We start from the raw sequence: 21768 nt of genomic DNA on the forward strand, positions 1-21768 counted from the left end.
AGAAGATACACAAAGATCTGAGATATTGCTGTAAATGTCAAAAAATACACTGGAGATTTCGGCCCAGAAAGAAGGTGATGATCACTGACCACACCTTACCTCTGTGTGTGCTGAATTTTAGATGCCTAAGTATGAATTTTCAGGACTGCATGTCTGTCAATTTTGGCTAGTTATTGTATACCCTCAGAATTTGAACTGTTGCACGTCAAGCTAAGTGGTTAAAATATCATTAGTTTATCTCAAACACTTAAATTTGCAAGACAAGCTTGAGGAACGCTTTAAAATTTTATTTTATTAAGCACTTGCATGTGCTGCAAGCACTGAAATACCCCCGATTATGAAGTTATTTTGCTGCAGTTACTTTACGTACATAAAGTGAACTACATCTGAGACAGAGATGCACCAGGCTTCTGTAAAAGATCTCTGGCAGAAAGATGAGAGATTGTTTTTTCCGCTGCACCTATTGGATGTTTATACTCTGAATTTCATGGCTTGTTGAAGCATGACTGTGTAAAAAGCCCCGTAGGCTATAGTACTAGAAAAGTAATGATACTTTTTCTGTCTTTGGAATAAAAAAAAAACCACCTTATGTCAGTTTTTTTCAACATAACCTTATGAACAATGGATAAACAAGTGCATCCTTTCTCTTCTTTCTTTTTTGTTGAATGGCCTTCTCTCTGACACTATGCAAGAGTTTTCTACCAATTTATGATGACTTCACAGTTCTTGCATTTTGCCAGGGTTTGTAAGCAGAGTCAGAGGTGATAGCTTTTCTATGTATGCTCTGAAGATACTTCATATTTTGAATTATTATTGTGATATCCTTAATTGCATTTTGTGTCTTTTAAGTAAGGACAGTGATTTTTAAAATTACAATTACACTTGGATGCTATCCATTGTATACTTTTCTAAATGCCCTGGCTTTGAAAATTCAGTTGCTCGTTGAAGTAGGAGTCAGTTTTGGTACATCCTGTCATTTTTTTCTAATTCTGACTATGGGGAACTTTGTTTTCTGGCTCATCTCTGACTGAAAGTCACCCACTTCTATAAAGTATTACATGTATAAAGAGACCAAGCTAGCTGCCTGTTTTTATCTTGCTTGTCACAAATGGTTGTAGAAAATAGTTTGCTTTGTTTCTAACCTGATTTATTCTGATTTGTACGTTTTTCTCTGATCCAAAAGAATGCAGTAATTGTTAAAATTATGCTGAGCTACAAAACTAGCCTACCTGATTTAATATTGCAGTTAAACTTGTACCCAAACATACCAGAAAGCTGCAGCTAGGTGATGGTGAATAATTCCAGTTTTCCTTATCAACTCACAAGATTGTCATGTGTTCTTTCTTCTTGTACTCAATTTTGCGTGTGTCTTGTATCAGAGCAAGAGGGGACACACCTCTCATATCAAAAAACAGCCAGGTGCATATTCTATATTGCAGTCATCTTTGGATTTCTATGCCACAGAATAAGAACTAGCTATTTGCTCAGGCTTTTTCTTTTATTGAGTTAGATAATAGTAAAAGATGTTTTACATCTTAAGGGGTTATTTTTTTTAGCCTTGTTTTCATTAGATGCTATGTACAAATAGCCTTTTGGTACTGTTTTTAATGTTAAAATTAACAGTAATTCAGTTTTTCCTTTGGATTATCATCAAACCTGGATTTTCTTGAATATTCATCACAAAATACGTATTTTTTTAGTATCGATGCAAACACTTGTTCTCTGGAAATTTGCAAGAATGCTTTCAAACATAAAACCAGATTGAGTTGTGGGCTATTTGAGTTGTCTTTTGAGAAATGCCACTAGTATTAGGCGCTAGGGCCGAACATAGAGGCAGTTAGAAATTTGAACAAAACGGTGTCTAGTAGAAGTGTCACCTTCATCGTCATTTCAGGGCGTGAGGATATTTCTGTAAGTTTCAGTCTAATCCCTACAGTCCCAGTTTCATTTGAAGAACATTTCTGCCTCTTCTAACATCTTAAGCAAAGATCTGGCACTTAAATTTATGGAATGAACGCTTCTTTCCACATCTGTGGCATGATAATTTTGAAACATAATGAAGACCAGCGGAACAGTACCATTGTTAATTGTTCCCTCTGATTTATAGTCGCTTCACACTGCAGAGTAGACAGTGTATCCTAGGGTCCCATTTATTAAAGTGAAAGGACCCCATGGAACATGAAACAGAAGCACGGTCACATAAGAAAAATGTGGGTTAGAGCTGCACAGCTATCAAGGTTACATAAAAATTATTTGTAAAAATATAATTTAACTGCCGGTTTCAAAAGCACATTTTTACACTTCAACTTACACCTATAGAGTAGGAAAGTTTCATGTCTATTTTACAAATGAGGAAACTGAGAAAAAGCAGGTAACAGAGTGAGACAATAGCAGGGGAAAAAAGTGGAACCTGAATCCTGTCTCCGTTTACTTTGTTATAGTTGTTAAATTTACCAGCCGTTCAGCAGCAGCAAAGCAGTCCAGGTTTCACTTCCTTCTCCAGAAGCTTCATGTAGATAAAAATCCACAAAAGTAAATAATGGCAGGTTTGTAAAACTAGAATTTAAAAAGTATGTGTTTGTACGTGATACAGTCCTTTTATCTGCTTAGTAATGACATAACTTACCATGCAGCTTACCCATTCTGCAGCAAACAAGCAGTTCTTAAGTGCTGTAAAGTTATTTTGCTTTTTTTTCCTTAGAGTGTATTCTGTCTGTGCGGACTGACTTTAGAGCTTTATGTTCCTGTTTGTTTATGTATTGGTGTTTGTAATCAATGACTGTTTTCAAACTCACTTGTGTAGGTTAATTCAATTATGTCTGTACCAATTCAGGAAACGCACAACTGGATTACTGGTTTGGACAGGTTTCCAAAGGTGGGTTCTTTCCTGTATTGCAAATAGCCATTAAGTTCTCCCTGTCCTGGCTACAACACTGCTGTCCAAGGAAATTCAGCTTTTACTTATTACCCTCTTCCAGTCCGTTCCATGCAGGGAGTTGCTGTGCTTTTTCTGGGAAGGAACCATTACAGAGTACTGAAAGCTCAAAGCAGCGTCACTCCGATTAAGTGTTACTGCGCTTCAGGCTCCTTCACTTACTTTTCGTGTTTGTTCATTAGCTGGCTTACAGTTTTTGCGTTATCTGTAATCGTTTCAGTGTATTATTGTAATCTTAGGCTTTGTACTCTTGTACAAGCTTGGTTTCACTCCATTCTGCATCTCTTCCTCTGCTCAGTAAGTGCTTCCAAGTGCTGTTCAAATATACCTGACACATGTACTCTTGGTTCAAACTTAGCACTTCCTCGGACAGCAAAAAGAGGGGGGTTACCCTAGTATTTGACTTTTCCAGAAGTTCTGACTGAGTGGAGTCACTTCACTTCAGAAGGGGAAGACTTCAGGAAGGGGAAACAAGAAGTTACCCTGACTCAGGGTATGTCCTGCAGGACAGGTGCTACTTGGTAATTGTTACAGTCTTTCAGGAAGGAGGTGAACAATGCAGAAAGACATTCTAAAGGTCAATTTAAATATATACAAATTCTAATAATCTATAATAGTAAACAATAACAATATTAACACATATATAGAAATATAAGTAATACATAAAATTTTGCTACTCTAGGGAGTTAGCAGAGAAACTGGTTTTGAACTTGTTTTTCCAAATTGGTATATTTAGAGTACAATTAACAGTAAGTTACAGAAAGCTAGGGATATCAGAAGACAAAAACATAGCAGCTACATTAACAAGACCTTTTGTTTTAATATATGCTAATGTTCAAGTTAAAGGATCTTGTGTTGTCCTTTATTAATTCTGTGTTTGAATTTGCAAACTCAGTGATTCTCACAATTCTCCTAATTTCTTCATTAGCTTTTAGTATTTTTGCATTTTTAATCACCATCTTTTGGAATTACGTTACTGCTGGGTAGTGGCTGCTTTGGTTTGGAAGAGGAGTAGCAAATGCTAGAAACCATACACTGGAAAAAACCAGGAGCAGAAGCTATTGTTTAATCTGTTAATTGGATATATAGTAGAAAGATACCTTTATTCTTCCATTTTAATCTCTTGTTTGTGCTGAGAAGAAAACAGCAGTCTACAGCCCTGTGGGTTATGTTAAAAGCTAGACATGTGTGGCCTTTCACTGTGCACTGAAGTGTTTTATGTAGCACAGTTAAATTCCCTTGAAACACTTATTTTTTGGGGGAATGAAGGTGCAGATAAATCCTGAATCATGCTAAGTAATAAGCCTACCTTTGTGTATAGCCAAGAAGGACTGGTGTTCTACTGTTACCTGCCTTCCCTTTTCTTTCATGCAGAATTTTTATCAAAGCTGCAGGAAATATACTGCCCTGTTTCAAATAATACAAAGATGCCTGTATTAGCTGTTATGTATACCAAAAGATTCAACATAATGACTTCCACGTAGAATTGCACAGTCGAGCCCATACTACATACTATTGAATTATGCATGACACTTTTAATGGTGGAACAAAAACAGTAGCAGAAGGAAATGCTGCAAAGGACATGCAGCCTTCGCTGGTTATTAGGCACTGGTGTACGCGCATGCAAATCCCAAGATATTCTTTGTTGAAACTCTGGTGCTGTGCTATACAAATCAAAGCTGTATGAAAGTAATACCTAATGAGGGAAGATTAAATAAAAGAAACTCTGACCCAGGGAAGTGCAGAATACACACCAATTTATTGTACTTTAGAGAGTGAGAAATAAAGATCTTATATTTAGTTGGATGCTGAAAGTATCGACTAGTGTAAATATTTACTGTACAATAATTGGAAGGATTAGTCTTATTTGATAGTCCACAGTGATGATGCCTGTCAATGTCTATTTAGTGAAAACTGGGAGAATGTAACTAGTATTATTTAAAGAAGAGCTGCTGCATCTTAAGAGGCAGCTGTGGTCTAAAGTCAGTTCATTGCAATTCCATACCCTCTTGTATATATTTTGATATATTCCACATCCTGTTGTATATATTGTTTACTCAAATTCTATATTGAAACCAAATACTATATGCTTGGTCTTTGAAAGCTGAGACTGACTTAAGACTGCTGTGTAATCTTTTGAATATCCAAAAGGTTTCAGTGGAAAACTTGGTAAGGGTTCTGTTGCAATATTGATTTTCTTACCAAATGCACCAAACCCTAGACTAGGCATTTTTTTGAGCCTTTTACGATAGTATGACTAACATGGATCAAGATGCTACTTCCTTTTTTTTTTTTTTAATATTCTAGCCTAGAAAAAGGTATGTTGTGAAAAATTATTTGAGCTTACTTGACCATTTCTGGTTGTTGCAAAGCGGTTGTTGCTTGCCAATGCTGTCAGGCCTGGAGCGGGCACCAACATGGTGATACCAGGATGCTTGATCCATCCGTCTGGGATGTTTTCCTGTTGGCCAGGGAAGGCGCCCAGCCCACGCCTCCCAGTCCTCCTCACTGCAAAAGCAAGCTTGGCTCTTCTCACGTGCAGACTTGACTCTGCAGAGAGGTCCCCACCGCTCCCCTCCGCTTGCCTGTGGAGTTCAGCCGTTTCTCACCAACTCCCTGCTCACCAGCCTGCAAAATCCCGCCGTCCCTCACAGCACTGTCTGTAACTTCTGCCAGCTGCTTGTGCTGTTGCCTGTCACACGCAGCCATTTCCTAGGTCGTGTTCGGTAGTTTCCCGTGTCCTGTTCACTTAGCTTAACCTCAGGCCAGGCCCTAATGAGTGGCCTCAGTGTTTGCCTGCAGGCCAAACGCTGGTTCGTTGGCCTTTGTAAGCACCCCTTTAAAGATTACCTGTTGCATGGTTATGAAATGGTGTATGTTGCCGGAGGGACTTTTTGGGAGAACAGAAAACTCAAGAAGTTTATCAGTCCTTCTCTGGAAAACTGAAAGTGTAAAACTTGTGAGATCTTTGCTCCCAAGTGCATTTCATTGAAATCAAATGCACCAAAATAATTCCTCACATCTTTCCCTCCCAATTGCAGAAGATTCTTTTCTTTTTTTTGTAGTGTTGCAATGCTATGAGTTTTACAGGGTAGAAAAAGTTACCCAAGATCTGATACTTACTGAAAAATAGAAATGAGAGAAAAACTTGAAGGGGGAGCATCTTGGAGAGAAGCAAAAAGAAACAGTTTAGTACCAGGCCAGACTTGAAAATATTTGAAAAGAGAAGAACATTGCCAAAGCCACAGTGCTACTTTTCCAGATATGCAAAGACTGAAAAAAAAAATTAAGGGAAGAAGTATTTTTCAGGGCATGAAGACTTATGTTAAAGGTTATCCTGTCATACTAAGCTCTGTTGTATTGCCAGCCTAGTACCACTATATCACCAGCAGTCCAGCGCAAACTTGATTATTGGTATTTTGGTAGCCAAACTCTACTAGGTCTAACTTAATTTCGGGCTCTCCAGCATCATCCAATTTGTAATATCCAATTATCAAAGCTATGATGTGTTACTACCACTGGTAATGATACTGTCAATTTGTCTTGGCTTCACTATATGGGGTTTGGTTTTATTTATTTTTTTATTTTTACTGCAAGTCGCTGAGTACACTCAATTGGTTGCTATTTTAACAAGATCTCTGGAGAACTCTTTGACGATGATGCATGTTAAGAAAAAAAGCCAGAAAGCAATTTACTGCCAAGCAGATACCAGATGAGTGGGCAAGAGTCCAGAGTTCAACAAAAAAAACCCTTAAACATGGGAAGAGTTTGTTAGCATATGCTTGTGCTGCACTTTGAAAACATAATGAGAACAAGATAAGAGGCAAAGTCGTTATCTCACTGGAGTCAGCGACAAGGTTTCTGTCGACATCAGGGTAAGCGATCACTTCGTCCCCTGCGTCACTTGTGGGTTAGTTAGGCACATTTCTAGCTTTGTTCCCACATAAACAGTACCTTTGTCAATGCTGGAAAAATTGCAATTACAGTGGGTATTTTCCTAAAACTGCCTCTTGAAATATTTATGAAGTATAACATAACTTGTCTTTTTGTCCCAACTTCTCATCTATTTTTTCAGTGCAAGACATACTCGGATTTGACTGGGAAAGAAATACTGAGAATAGTAGACTGCTTCGATATGTGCTTTCCAAAGACAAGTGCTCCTCAGCGTTTTATATTCCTAAGTATAATCTGGATGTGGTTGTAAATGTTAAATATAGGTGGTATTTTGAGACATATGATCTTCTCTGTTTCCAGGTGGGCCATGCACAGGTACAGCTCATGCCTCGTTAACCACACCAACCAAAAGATCTTGCGACTCAGGTATGTGTTTTGGGGGGGTCGAGGAATTATATTTTGCATGATATATAGCTCTGTGGTTATAGTTTAATAGTCAAGAGTAGTAACTATATCTGGCGAATGCCAAATGAAAATAAATATTGTTGCTTTGCTGTCAGAAATGTATATATAAAAGGATTTGTATGGCAGGTAGTTCATCTCAGAGTCCTGTTAAACATAATTCCATAAATATACTATGTTTTCAGTTAATCTTTGTAAACGTAAGACATACAGGAGTAATCGGTTTGATTTAAGTCTAATGATTGTGATAGTGTTTTGGAAATCCCCCCTTTAAATGCAAAGTATTGAGTCAAAACCTGTTTGGAGTATATTGACTTTACTTTCCCCGGATCGAAGATGCAGTATAGACAGCGGATGTTTGCATTGAGACTAAATTTTACCTGCTTTGGGTCCTTCCGATGACTTTATTTCTACATGGAGGATATAGATGGATAATCTCTCACAGAGCTAGTGTTAGTAGTGACATGTTAGGTCATTGCCAGGCTGAAGTTTCTGCTTCTGCAGCAGATCTGTCACGAAGAATCGTGTGAGCACTCATTCAGGCAGGCAGCCAAGTTACCCGCATTGCTTAGATCTTTTTCAGACTTTGGTTTTGCATGGATTAAGGACAGCTCATATATGATCCTTTCCACCAGCGCCACTGTGGGAAGCCATAACCTCCTGTGGAGTGGCAGCGGCAGGCATCTAGGTAGTGGTAATGTTCTAGCGGTCTGTATTTCCAAAACGACTTTTGCCTATATTTGCATTTATGTACCAATTGAGCTGTATTGAGTGTGCAGAAAGGAAGGGCGTTCCTGTTTGATTAAGGGCTCTTACTCTTTCAGGAGTTCAAGGTAAATTTCCTCTGAGGTCATTATTTCAAAAAGTGCTTCCAGTTACTGTGTGTTTAGCTGAACTGTAGTTATTCCAGATACGCGTGTTGTTCGCTTGCAGCGAACGTGTGATGATGCAAGTTGGCTTGGTCTGGAGTGAAGGAAGGTTAAAGAGAAGCTACATTACCTCGCACTTGGTGCAGGTGCAGACCTCTCAAGTAATGCGTCATAATCTGTGATAATGCCGTGAGTATTGTTTGGCACTGGAAGACACTGGATCCAGCTTCTCCCGAATAGGAACACTGTGGATTTTCTTTTCTACGTAGCCATGGAGGTGTGCCTAAACAAGATGGAATGTTTGCCGCTGAATCCCATGCAAACTAATCTGGTTTGCTCATGGTATTGCTAAATTGTATTTTCTTTATACGTTAGCTGTTGTAATATTTAACTCTGGTTTTCATTGCAGGGTAATTTAAAAGCTTTCTATGATGCTATAGATACTAAAAACCGAGTGTACTATATGAATATTTAAAAAAAAAAATGTGCTAGTGAATAACAAAAAGGCAAGTAAGTCCACTGTCTGGAGTGTCAAACGGCAACAGGAAAGGCTGCTTAGAATAAAGCAGATGAAGCTACTAGATATGTTGGAAAAATACCCATTAAATGGTTGGCTAACTTTGCTCAGTAGTTCTCTTATTTTCAGTTTATGCTAATGTTTGGTCCCTACATGCTTGTATGTTAATCATTTGGTGTGTTTAGCAAGAAAATAAGGAGGTCTTCTCTAATTTGATGCCACAAGTTTCATCTTCAGTCAACTAAGCCTAATGATTTTATATTACCTCATTTTCCCCCAATGTTTTTTATATTATTTGCTCAGTGATCTGCATATTTTGTTTGTAGTCCCTTGCACTAATAAACCTGTTACCAGGAGTTACAGTTTTCTTCTCCAGAGCTTGAATTTTCAGCAAACTTTCATTTTTAAAATAAATTACCATGTTTTCAAAGTCTGCATTTGGGAGTCCAGATAAATATGGGAATTGACAAGAAAACATTGGCTACCAAATATTACCCAGAAATGGTGTGACATCTTCAGGCGTAAGCAGCAGACTATGTACGTGAATATTTCACACTACATTCACTTCAGCTTCGTGTCCCTTCCTCAGAAGCTATTTAAGTGATACAAGCAATATTTGTCAATACTACATGTTGTGTATAAGCCTCTCTTTTGTAAGTATTCTACATTTCTTCTGCTTGGAAGAGCTTTGAAGGAAGAATGTTTTGGTGGAATTCATCTGTGTAATTTTTTCCCCCCTTCAAGCATAGTTTTTCCCTAAAGTCAGCCATATATCAGCATTTGAGACAAAATTAGAAATTTGACCTACTTATCTTGTATGCAGGTTCCCATCAGGAGGATATTAAGGAAGACATAAACCTGTCATATTTTATTAGCATTAACGTAACCATTGAAGAAAGATCAAAACAATAAATCTGCCAAGACACAGGAAAAGTTCTCTTACAAAAAAAAAGTTTTTACCTCATGCACTTGTCAACTGTCATGCTGGAGGAGCTGTTCAGATAAATTGTATTGTGACACCAGATAGCAGTTTTTTTCCTCCTCCTGTTTGCCAGAATCATCACTGTGGTAAAAAGTATTTGTATTCCAAGTGTGCCCATAGGACAAGGATTATAATGAGAAGAATGCATAAAGCCTTGCAGTCATTAGTTTGGATGATGCCTCAAAGGTTTTTGAGAGCCAGCGGCCTGAAGATTTTGTAGGAAAAAAGATGGGACTGTGGGGCCTGGTGTATAGCTTCTTATGCATTTTGATTTGTTTCTTAGTGGTTAGGTAACGTTATGATTGATGGCAGATACTTTGAGGCTTACTCTAGTCAGCAGGGCACCCAGATCCCATTTATATTGGGTGCCCGTGTTGTTAAAGTGCAGTACTAAGTGGCATATTACTTTTCTTTTTCTGCTGTACAACTTAAAGATGATTTAATACACAATTCTGAACAGCCGGGATTTTAGAACATTTTTACGCAGCTTAAAGAAACCTGGAAAAAATCGGTGGAACTGTGTGAGTGCGCTCAGTTAATTTTTAATTGTGCGGCAGAGAGGGTAGTAGAAACAGGCAGATAAAATGCAGTAATGATACAATCAATTCCTACATTCTATCCATAAAGTCAGTGAGTTTTTAAGTACTTTATTTCTCAGTAGCAGTCCATGAGAAACGTGCATCTTTAATATTTGGTATTGTTATATGTGCAGATAGCTCACATTTTATGGGGATATCTGTCCTAGATGGGTGTGGTGGTATTTATATTGTATGAGGTTACAGTATCTGACTCATTGCTCTATGCTTTTTCTAGTTTAAGATTTGAGTCTAGAAGATGAAAAATAATTCTTCCACCTCTTGAGCAAAGCAGTTAAGCAGGCGTATGGTCCCTTTTGAAGTTACGGGTTTATTGATGTTCTTATACCAAGTTGTGTGCTTGATTGTAGCAGTGCCGGAAATCTATAGACGCTTTGAGGCTGAACCTATACGATTGAGAGGACAGCCTTTTAGGGGTTATAGAAAGGACAGGTTGTGGAAATAAAAGTACACAAATTTTCAGCCAGAGCCAAAACCAAGAAACCATTACTTTTGTATGATCATTTTTTATCAATCTTTGTGTGTTGAGTAAGGACAAAAAGATCTGGTACACCACTGATGCGATTTTTTTTTTTTTTTTTTAATTGCTCTGAAATGTTAAGCTCCTGAGCAAAAAATATACAAAAGATTATTGAAGGGGGTTTATAACATTAAAACAACTTTGAGGTATGTTTTTCATTGGTGTTCCAGGGGACTTTTAAGGTCTTCTTTAGCATTTGACTTCTGGAGGGCATTGTGTTAGAAATCCAACCTTCTTGGAGCTCTCTCACCCACAGGAAAGTGATGATAGAACAGCCTTCCAGCAGCATAGTAAATCACCCAGCCCTGGCAATAATAGTGCCCATTAGGGATGCTCTTCCACCCCCCACCCCCCCCGCTCAGTTTCCAGCTGTACTAATAGAACAGCGCATCAAGCAAGGCTGTAAATAAAAGTTATAACCTAATAGGTGGGTGCTGAAGTGGAACGGACAGGAGCTGAGGCATGGAGGCCTTATTACTGCTCATCAGCAATTATAAACAGGATAAAGTGTCTGGGACTTGCACTGATGCAGCAAGAGCTAATAGAGGCTGGGAGATGGCACCGTACCGTGATCAGATGATGTATGTTGATGGTTTTTTACTATCTCATCTTATTGCCTATTTCTGTGATGTGTTGTATTATCTGTTCTGTGCTTCCATATCTGTCGGGATGGACAGATTGGTTTCCTCTCCTGCTCAAAGGAGCTTGAGCACATATACTTCAGCTTGCCTTTTTGCACATATACTTTGCATTAGTTGCCAGTACTGGTTATCGAAGAGCCTTCGCAAAGTGTTATGATTATTGTAGATTAAAATCCTCCTAATGGTAAGGATCATAATAGTCATATCTGTAAACAAATTTAAGGACTTGCTGCAATTGTAGGATTTATTTTCACTCTCACCTTGTTCAACTTTACAAAATCACCCTCATTCATTAAAAATAGTGGATGGTCACCTGAACTATTTTTTACCCTAGATGCATCCCATGCGTTTTAGACTAAATGTGTTATAACCAGTGTGGCTGGAGAATCCAAAGAGATGGGCTTGGGGTCAATATATCAAAAAGTTTGTTGAAAGTCAGCTATAGCTGTGATGATCCTTGCTGAGAGTTATAAAAACTTCAGCTGTTCCTGGGAAGGTTTTTAAGAGCTTGTTAGCACACAGTAATTGGTAATATTCACAAAAACAGTCTTTCTTGATCTTTTATCTATCACAGAGAGTCTAGCACATTTCTGTGCTAGACATCTAAATCATCTCTTTATTAAACTATAGTGAAAAAAGATGCCTTGAAATTTAGCCTGTACTTGCTTTAATCTAAAGAGAAGTTTTGCAAGCATCTTCATAGTTTGTGCATTAATCACTCATGCTGTTTACTTCTGAAGAGAATTTTCTTCTAAGTAGTGGAAAAAATACAACATTCAGAAATGAAAAGGTGTGCAGCAGCATGACAGCACATGAAAACAGTGACTCCTATCCTTGTCTATTCAGTACAACCAGGATAAAATAAATAGATTGTTTCTATCATCTCATGACATTAGGGCAGGAATACTTACATCTGCCTGTGTTAAAGTACGCTAAACCGAGATGAATGGAAACTCATCCTTTTCATAGTCGGTATTTCTTTGAAATTAACTTTCGTACTTACTGGTTCCCAGGTGTTCTTTTCCTTTGCATCGTTCATAAAGTGAGGAAGCTAGATAGTTGAAGTGGCCAAAGGGACAAAAAATGTAATGTGACTGTGGAAGCCCTGTTTCACATGCTGTACAGATGAATTAGAAACACCTGCAGACGGTGTTTTGAAGACGTTTATAAAATGTGCTAGTAATTCCTACTTAGGAATAACTCCTTTTTCTAATCAATCTGTTGAAGCCATTCATGAAAGGATTTCTGGCCTTGAGAAATAAAGTTACTGTTACGGAATAGGCTAAGTAGATACACGCTTATTTGTGTTTCTCATTTAATAACATTGTATTCCCCAAAATTGTACTAACTCAGACTAATTCTCTTCAGAGCATGTAAGGCAGTCACATGTGATCTCCATGTTACCTCCTTTTTGAAGACAACAGGCAGACCTCAGAAAGAGAGGATTGCTGCTTTCCCATTGCGTGGTATATCAGCTTATCTTTGTGGTTAGCTGCCTCATGCAGAAGGTGGGATTCGGTGTATGCTAGTGTGAGTGGCAGAAATGTGTGCCAAATTAAGTAGATTTTGGTTATACAGGGGTGCATCTGTTATGAGAGACAAGCTTTTCCTCCGTTGTGAGGAGGAAAAAAAGAACCAGTACAATACAATTAAAAAATAATAATCAAAATGTATCTGTGGGTGGGGAATAAGGGTCTCCTGGCCTGTATAACCTCCCAGCAGGTGCTGAGACTCACACCTCTGTGTACCTCATAATGCTCCCAACTATCTGAGATCAGTACCGTGTTGTCAGTTCATTCAGAGTCTGTTTTCAAGTCCAGCATCCTAACAGAGAATGTCCTCCAGGTACTTAAAACTGTTACTCCTACTACCTTTATTTATCCTCTGACATCACCCAAATTAGTCGTCTTTTATCCTTTGTGCTGTTCATTTGAACGAACCTTCTGTTTTCGTTCTTCACCAAATAACCTGTTTAAGACTACTTTTGATTACTTGTAAGTCCATTCCTCAGTTTTCACTTGTCTTTAATCTCTTTTTGCTGCTCTTGATTCACATTTTTCATCTGTTTCCATTTCCATATCCTGAATCCCATTATGTAGAAGACATAAGTAGAAGAACTTTGAGGAAAATGTGCTTAAGTCAAGAGGACAGGATGATCTCTTGAGAGGAGTTCACATTGAATTGTAAACCAGTGGGAAAATTATTTCGAATGTCAAATTAAAGGTAGTACCAGATGATAGGAGAATAGTAAACACTGTCTCTGGATCGGCTGTGTTAGGAAGAGAGTAGCCGGCAGATCAAGGGAGGAGATTTTTCCCCTCTAGTTGGCACTGGAACAGGTACCCACAGAGGCTGTGAAATCTTAGTCCTTGGAAATTTTTGAACGTGGACTGGACCAGGCCCTGAGCAACCTGGTCCAGCTTTGATGCTTACTCCGCATCAAGCAGGAGGCTGGACTAGGTGACCCCCAGAAATCCCTTCCAACTTAATTTTTTCACTGACGCTAACAGAAAACAAATGTGATCTGAGCGACTGAAGGTATTTAGTCTAACCTCAGTAGCATTCCTAGCACTTAACGAGAGCTGAGGCGGGCAGGCTCTAGAAGTACAGGCGAGGGTTTAGTGCCTCAGGCATTGCAGAGAAGAGACGGGAGAGAGACTCTTGGAAAGGTGGGAGAGTGGGGATGGCCAACGCAAAGCAAAGAGCTGGGAGGACGGCCCTTGCAGCAGGGTTCTCAGTGGCCGTGAGCAGGGTAAGTGAAGTGCGCTTCGGTAGGAAAGATACTCTCCTGTCCTGAAAAAACGTGTGCTGCTGCCCGTATCGCTTTCTCACCGCTTTTTCTCTATGGTCTGATAGGTGGGTTTCGGTCTGGTTGGTGAAATTCTTGCCAAATACAAAACTGTATGTTTTTAAGATAATTAACTTTTAAAATTCAGATATGACCACATCTTTGTATTAAAGTCTTAGGGAATTATGACAAAGGATTTGTCCTCAAATTCGTTGAAACAGAAGACTATTTTATTCTTTATGTATATTTTGATTAAAATGAAACAACTTTTTTGAATATTTTTTTAATGGTTTCATGCCGTGTTTAGTTTTCAGAACTATCAGGATCTCTTTGATCAGTTAACTGACCTTTGACAGTAGGTACATAGTTATTATTAGAGAATAGACATCTATTAAATTTACTTGGCATTATGCTCCCAACAGCTCTGAATTTCTTGTTTCATTACCAGCATCCACCCACAGACTGCTGGAAAGCCATTCCCAAATGACAAAATTGCAGCTCAAAACTTTAAATAAACTGCATCTCCATTGATTTCAAGGGCAAAGAAATCAGGCTTACATGTCTTGCATTTCCCACCTACAACCCCTTCCTAAAACTTAATAAAAATATATATTGGAACAGGATTGGGGGAGCTTAGGGTTTACTTTATTTTCCATTAGGCTTGCCCAATAGCAAGACAATATGGAGAATGTCGCAAAGAATAGTTGAGATTATTAACTTCAAAATCTGTGAGGAACTCTGCTCCTGTCAGCCTGAAGAACTGAACTGATTTTACCTGAGTGTGTTGCAGTCAGCACCTTGATCTGATCTCTACAGATCAGACAACTTTCTTACTGGTATGCTTTAGCAAATGAGACACAGCTTTTTATCATTTTAAATCTGTTATTTTATTGCACTGGCGGTTTCTTTAACAAGTTCAGGATTAAATAACTGGCCTGAAATATATTTAAAAACACAGTCACGTATATTTGCTTTTTAATTTTTTTTTTTGCTATCTTAAATTAAAACACATGTAACTTGCAGGGAGCTAATCCACGGTCCGGTTACTGCTGTACTTTTTGATGTGAGGGCAGTGCCCCAAAGATTTCATCTGACTCTTGGTGAAGGCCTCAATTCTGACTAATGATTTCAATGAGCATCAGACAGCTTTTAAGTACAAGTTTTCACTAGTTTCCATTTAGATATTAATTTTCATAAGGACCTTAAAAATATATGCAGTCTCTTGGACGTGTGCTTAAGTCTGTTGAGCATGCACAGGGGAAAGTGTATCTTCCTGCAGAGTGAGGGTTTTATAAATATTTGTATGTTCACTGAATTGTCATGCAAACAAGTTACCTCTTTTTCCTATTCCTGTTCCAAATTATTTTCCATAACACAAACTTCAGGGAATAACTAATGAGACCAACATCTTGGGGCAGAGGAGGGTTGAAAAAGAGCTGGATGTAAGGTACGAGACAGCGCAGGTATTGCTGCATCCTCTGAGTTTCATTGATCGGTTCTACCTGTCCCTTTGGGTAGATCTGGTCGTTGGTTCAGGTTAGTGTAGGTGCTTCCCAAATATCTCCTTTCAAAACAGTCAGAACTGCCCAGTAAGCCAGCCGGACTTCTGATGTGTTGTAGACAGCAATCAGCTGTACAGAAATTGTCTTCTATGCCAGGGCTGGTTGTTTTTTCCCCACAAAAATCGCTAGAAAAAGTAACGCAATCAAAATAAATATAAACTGATTTTTAAGCTTTATTTAAAATAGCTGAATCAAAACCAAGTGGTTTTTGAAGATAGATTAGCTGTACATTTCAGAACCTTACTCTTAATGCATTCAGTAAAATTTTTATCAAAATATAAGAGCTCTCATAGGTTTTTCCCTTAACATTAATCAGTTGCAGTCCTTGGAATTATAGCCTCGCATAGCAAGATTTCTGTTGCTAATGGCATCACTGAGGTTCTGCAGTTAATGACAAATAAGTTTTTTGAAAGATAAATATTGAAAATACATAATTTTTTTTCACTGCTAGCAAACGAGAGTTCTTCTGAATCTGTGTCTTAGCCTTGGAAAGCCCTCATTACGCCAGTGGAGGGAGAGGTGTACTGAGAAAAACTCAGTGTATGAATGAAAAATAACAGAGCAAGTAGCTTCTAAATGGAACTGGTTTTCGGCTATTACTTTGAAGAATTACCTTCCTGAATACTGTATACCATCTGATCGATGAGGACATAGCTGGAGTATACTACTAGGATTTTGAGCAGAGCAACACCGCTTATTATGCACTCTCGAGCTGACTAGTGAATATGCAATATTTATAGCATTAGCTATTCTTGTTCATCCAATATTAGAGAATTTCACAAAGCTTAAGAGGGCTCTCATTAAAGTCGGCAAAAGCAAAACTACGATATTGCTGAATGCTTTTGAATTTCCCATTTTATTGGAACCAGTGTAAGCTTATTTGTATGTGTTTGTGCATACATATTCAAATTCATACATACGTAAACACATGCGTTTGAATACTAGTAAGTAGTCTTCAGGTGCTGTGGAATGGCCAGGATGTTCATGATTTGCCTTCGTAACTTTTTCATCATGTATATTGCTGTGTTACAGCTTTTTTCTTCCTTCTTGTGTTTCTGTTCTTCCATTTAGCTATCTGTATTTGTGCATTGTTCCTTCACTTAATAATCCTGTTCTGATTATTCAGGCCACTTACGATATCACTTGTTCCCCAACTTTACCTGTCACCAGAATCCGCCTTTGTCCCTCTCCCAATGCTGTGCTGCTAAAATATGTAATTTAATAATGAGGAAATAAGTTCAAACTGACACCTGTAAAATATTTTTTTGAAAACTAGTGAGTTTAGTGTCATGGCCTTTTTTCTCTTCGGGCCTTTTCAAGGTTCGTTCTTTAAAGTAGTCTGAATATATGCAGGGCTTGAGATGCTGTTTGTCAGCTATTAAAAAAAACAACAACCTAAACCAGCTTCCCTTAACATCCTTAGAATAGCATCAAGCTTCTACACGGCATAAATTGCCCCCAGTAATCAAGACAACGGGAATTCAGTCTCGTGCCTGCACGCGCCAGCAGTCGCTGTGTACGATTTTGCTGTCAGCAGCTGTTCTTAAACACGTTCTTCAGCTGTTGACCCTTGTAGCGAGAGGTGGGCAGTGAGCACCAGGCCGAGTGCGCAGCAGGACGGTCCAACCTGCGCTCTCTCCACAAACTCATCCATTGCTGTGGGCTCCGGAGGTCTACAGACTTGGCCCGTTGGTGTAATTCGGGAAGGGAACCCCATTCGCCTAGTCTTCTAAATAAACAAGGTCCTTCTCTCAGTCAGCAGTGATAGGGGTGGCCGTTGCCTTAGGAAATGTTTCGACTAATTGAAATGCCCCGAGTTAATCCATCAGAGGAACTGTATGGTACAGGTGCCTGAATACATTTAAATATGTACTTGTTTGAATCAATTGCGTATATAAGTAAAAATGTTTGAGGAATAAATGAACATTTCCATTAACTAAAGACATGCTGACATGGGGGGGGGGGGGGGGGGAAGGAAAAAATGTTAACTATAAAACAGGTGTATTACAGGAGACTAAATATGACATGAAAGCTAATTACCTTTTCACTTAATTTAGCAATTATGAAATTTATTGACAAGAAAGGATAATAGGCATTTTCACACTTTTTCTAATTATAACTTAGCTAAAATGCACGCAGTAGCCTATGTAGCTCACTATTTGTCATACAATTTTCAACGTGTATTTCATTCACCTGGGCTACTGGCACTAGATTAGTCTCTTCCGTTTCATTAGAGGTGTTAGTTAATAGCTTCATTAAGTTACACTGCAGTACAGGTATGCTTGCTTTTTGACAGATGATAGTACCAACAATACAGGTTCAGAGGAAAACAAAAATACTAGTTCCTTCCTACCTCTCACATAGAAGTTTTCTTTTTTAATTTTGCCATCCATGAATCTCAGAATTACAGAATGGCTGAGGGTGGAAGGGGCCCCTGGAGACCGTATGGTCCACCCTCTTTTCTCACCTAGAGCAGAGTGGGCGCCGTGTCCGGTCAGGTTTTGAGCACCTCCGAGGATGGAGCCTCCAGAATCCCCCTGGGCAACCTGTGCCAGGTCTCCCCTACAGTAAAAAAGTGTTTTCTTATGTGTAAGTGGAATGTTACTAAAATTATATGGTTATGCTCCCACATTTTTCTGTTTTCCTGAAGTCGTATGCCAGCAGTAATACATGCATTAATACTCATTCACACACATATATAAAATTTTAACCAGAGTGTGTTAAGTTTTGAAGTTTGGTGATAAGAAACACAAATTTGGTTGATGCACGTAAACCACTGGAGGGGGGGCAGTTGCCTGGTTTCCTAAGGCAATAAGGCCCCCATAGTTTGTCCCACAAGAACTCCTGAACCTCTTGGATTATTTTAATCAAATTTCACAAAGGTATCAAGGTCTTGAACACACCAATTCCACATGCAGGTTTTGTGAAAACTGGCAGCTTAGTACTTGGAGAGGGTACGCGTGTGACACGATGCCAATCAGGGTCCCTACTGAAGTGACCTTTAGCTGTGGCTGTCCTCCCCTCCGCATCAGGCCAGGTTGCTTTCTAGGGGGTGACCGGTGGCCGGGGGACCCACCTTGCCTTGCCTGTGTTTCGGGTTGTCCGGATTCAAGTCAGCTGGAGCCGCTAGGCTGTGTTAGTTGCGTTAGCCACAGCCCTACGCTGTTACGCAGCGTATTTGCTTAAGCGTACCACAGTACTTGCGCGCTGTAAGATGCACTGACGCTGTCAGTTAGCCACGTACACAAGTTTTGTGATGCTCTGGAGTGTTCGTCTTCGTGTTTTACAAATGCCTGTTCTCACTGTGCTAGCAAAGTGCTTGGTACTGCCCAAGTTTGATTCTCCTCTTCTTTCCTTGCAATGCATGTATCATGAGTGCCAGCTCTCATTTTGGGGAAATTAAGCCATGCTATCGTTGAGCTCAAAAATAATGCTTACACTCAAAGCAATATACATGCTAAATTTCATTTTTTCGCTGTTTTTTAGTGTTCATTAAAAAAACCCAAACATTTTAAGTCGCTGTCTATAACGGAAGCCTTTTTCTTAATCTCTGTTGCGAAGGGGGACAGAGTGTTTTGCTGGCAGAGTTTGAAGCACATCAGTAACATTTCATATTTGATATGTCTTGCAGCAACTCTTTCCATTACGTATCTCAAACAGCTAGGCTAAAAGTTGTCGGGAGATTTTGTTGTTGTTGTTTGGCTGGTTGTTTTTACTTATTAGGGCTGGAAACAACTACTGTTGAGTGGTTTTGGTAACTGATGTAGAAATAATAACTTCCGTAATGCAACTTCTGGGTGTTAGTTATAGTCTCCAGAGTGATTTCACAGGGAGCCTCCTGAGGCAAGGAAGGGGCTGACAGGACTTGAGTTCCATAGGGACTATTCCTATACAGTCTCTCCACTCCACATTGTTTAGGGACAATGAGTTTTGGTACAATTGCTTTTAAACTCGGGGGGGGGGAGGGATAAATCAGGGAAATGGTGATGCTAAGGGCACTGCAATGATACTAGAAAACACATTGTGTGGTTAAATGTTAGCAAAGGGTTTATGTAAGAATTTGAGACACCTGTCTGTAGTGTTTTAAGAAAAACTGAGGTGAATTTACAAAAGAAATTAATTTCTTATGAGCATGAGTGCTTCCAAAGAGATGCGCGCTTAAGTTTCTGACGCAGCTTTGAGATGCAGTCTTGATTGCGTGAGGCGACGAGATGTTCATCTCAATCTAAATATCAGAGTTTCAAAATAACTGTTTCCACAGCATTATACAGAAACAGGGAGGAACTGAGGTGGTCACAGTTGTCAAACTTGGCTCATAAGATGTTAATCTTGAATTTCTGTCTCTTCATTAATAGTCAACAAGCAAATGGGTTTTGGAACTGTGTTAATTTTAGGTTCATCTGAAGTAGAGGAGATGATTTTAAATGATGATTCTGGTAAATGTGGTAGGAAAGATTTGTAAAGAGGCAGTTTCCTCTAGATGAAGTTTCTAATGCATAGTCAACATGCCAGGGAATTAAGTAGTCCCTCATCTAAAAATGGAATAATGAAGGAAGAAAAAAACAGACCCCTGGCAAGAAGATATTACTCAAACTTTAGTTAATCCCTGTTATGTAGTTATTGTCTGTGACCGTGCAAGTTTCTTCATGGACAGAGGTTTTAACAGCTCAAGATCCTTTTAAAACAGTTTCAGAGGAGATGGCAGTGATGTTTGAGGGTTCATTAATTATTGGCCTTACTGGTGTTTGCACAGGCAGCTGAGATCATAAATGTCAGTCTGTCAGTGTGATGGGTTCTTTATGAAAAGAAAAAAAACCTGAGTGCCTCAAAATCTGTCGTCAAACCAGAGATTAAACAGATTCATCTCATTCTTGAAGCAAGCAGCAGCAGAGGAGGGTTCCTTTTTCTCTCCCAGCTCTCCCTTCCTCCCTCCCACATTTTCTCAGCTCACGGCTCTACTGGGCTTAGAGCTTCCCACCCTCTCCCCAAAATGCCATTGAAGAGCCATCATGACTGTTAGTGAAGCCATGTGCATGCAGCCTGCAAACTCTTCCATGGCAGGAGAGTAAGAGAGTGGGATTCAGCTCTGACAGTTGTAACACCATTTATTTGGAAAATTTTGAGGGGAGAACATGAGTAATGAAGACGAGAACAGTGACAGTAAGGAACAAATGTCAGTTTCTGTCCAAGACATAACAGAATTTTTAAGAACACTACTCTGCTTATTGTTTCCAGAGAAGCCTCCAGTTTCAGTCTTGCTCAACTGAATTACTTCGTTCTCTCATTTCAAATGGGAGTTTGATAGAGTCATCGCAATTAGAAGAATCTCCATCATCAGATATAGATTAGAAGAATCCTTATTTCTTAACTCTGAACTAAAATTGTGATGGGAGAGTGTCAATGGCAGTTACTCTGCTGAGCAATTTCTTTGTGAAATCTTGGGGATGTCCGATCCCTATTGTTTTTCCTTATTTTTTACAGAAAAGTTTTATGATTTTTGACATCTGCAGGTAAAAGGAAAGCATTCTTTTTCTTTTTTTTTTTTTTTCCTTGGACTGGGTATTTGTTGTTTTAGGTGTAATGCTAAAATGCAAGTTGAGTGTGGAAAATGTTTTCTTAAAAGCAAAGCGAGAAGTAATTCTTGTTGCACGAATCCTTCTAAGGAAAGCCACTGTCAGTCACTGGCTAAAAGAATCCTCTTCTCTGTGGCCATTTTTGATTCTTTCATAGCTCACACTGGGAATTTAGTCCTGAGTCTAGTTGCAGCACTTCACCCTGTTCCTAGGGGTTTTTTTTCTGCAGTCCAGGTAGTAAAGCTATGCATGACAATTTCCTTTTGCCATCAGATCTCTGAATTTTAAAGTTGCAAGATTCCAGGTGCTGGAACATTTACCTTGCGTCCTGTATCGCTTGTGTCAGTATGTGGAAGGCAACGTGATCTGGAAGAAATGCATGTAGGACTGAATCTAAAAGTTCTGACTTCTAATCTGTGCTTTCTCCTC

At 39.0% G+C, this 21768-nt stretch overlaps 1 protein-coding gene across 2 annotated transcripts in view; it reads left to right on the forward strand.

Annotated features, from left to right (window-relative positions):
- ZFAND3 (zinc finger, AN1-type domain 3) overlaps positions 1-21768 on the forward strand; it is a 142299-nt gene that overhangs the window by 89400 nt on the left and 31131 nt on the right. For both annotated transcript variants that reach the window (XM_009331075.1, XM_009331074.1), the window contains exon 5: positions 7190-7255. In XM_009331075.1, coding sequence (XP_009329350.1) covers positions 7190-7255 — 66 coding nt within the window. The remainder of the gene's footprint in view (positions 1-7189; positions 7256-21768) is intronic.

Source organism: Pygoscelis adeliae, unplaced genomic scaffold, assembly GCF_000699105.1.
Source record: "Pygoscelis adeliae isolate BGI_AS28 unplaced genomic scaffold, ASM69910v1 Scaffold218, whole genome shotgun sequence".
Classification (NCBI taxonomy): domain Eukaryota; kingdom Metazoa; phylum Chordata; class Aves; order Sphenisciformes; family Spheniscidae; genus Pygoscelis; species Pygoscelis adeliae.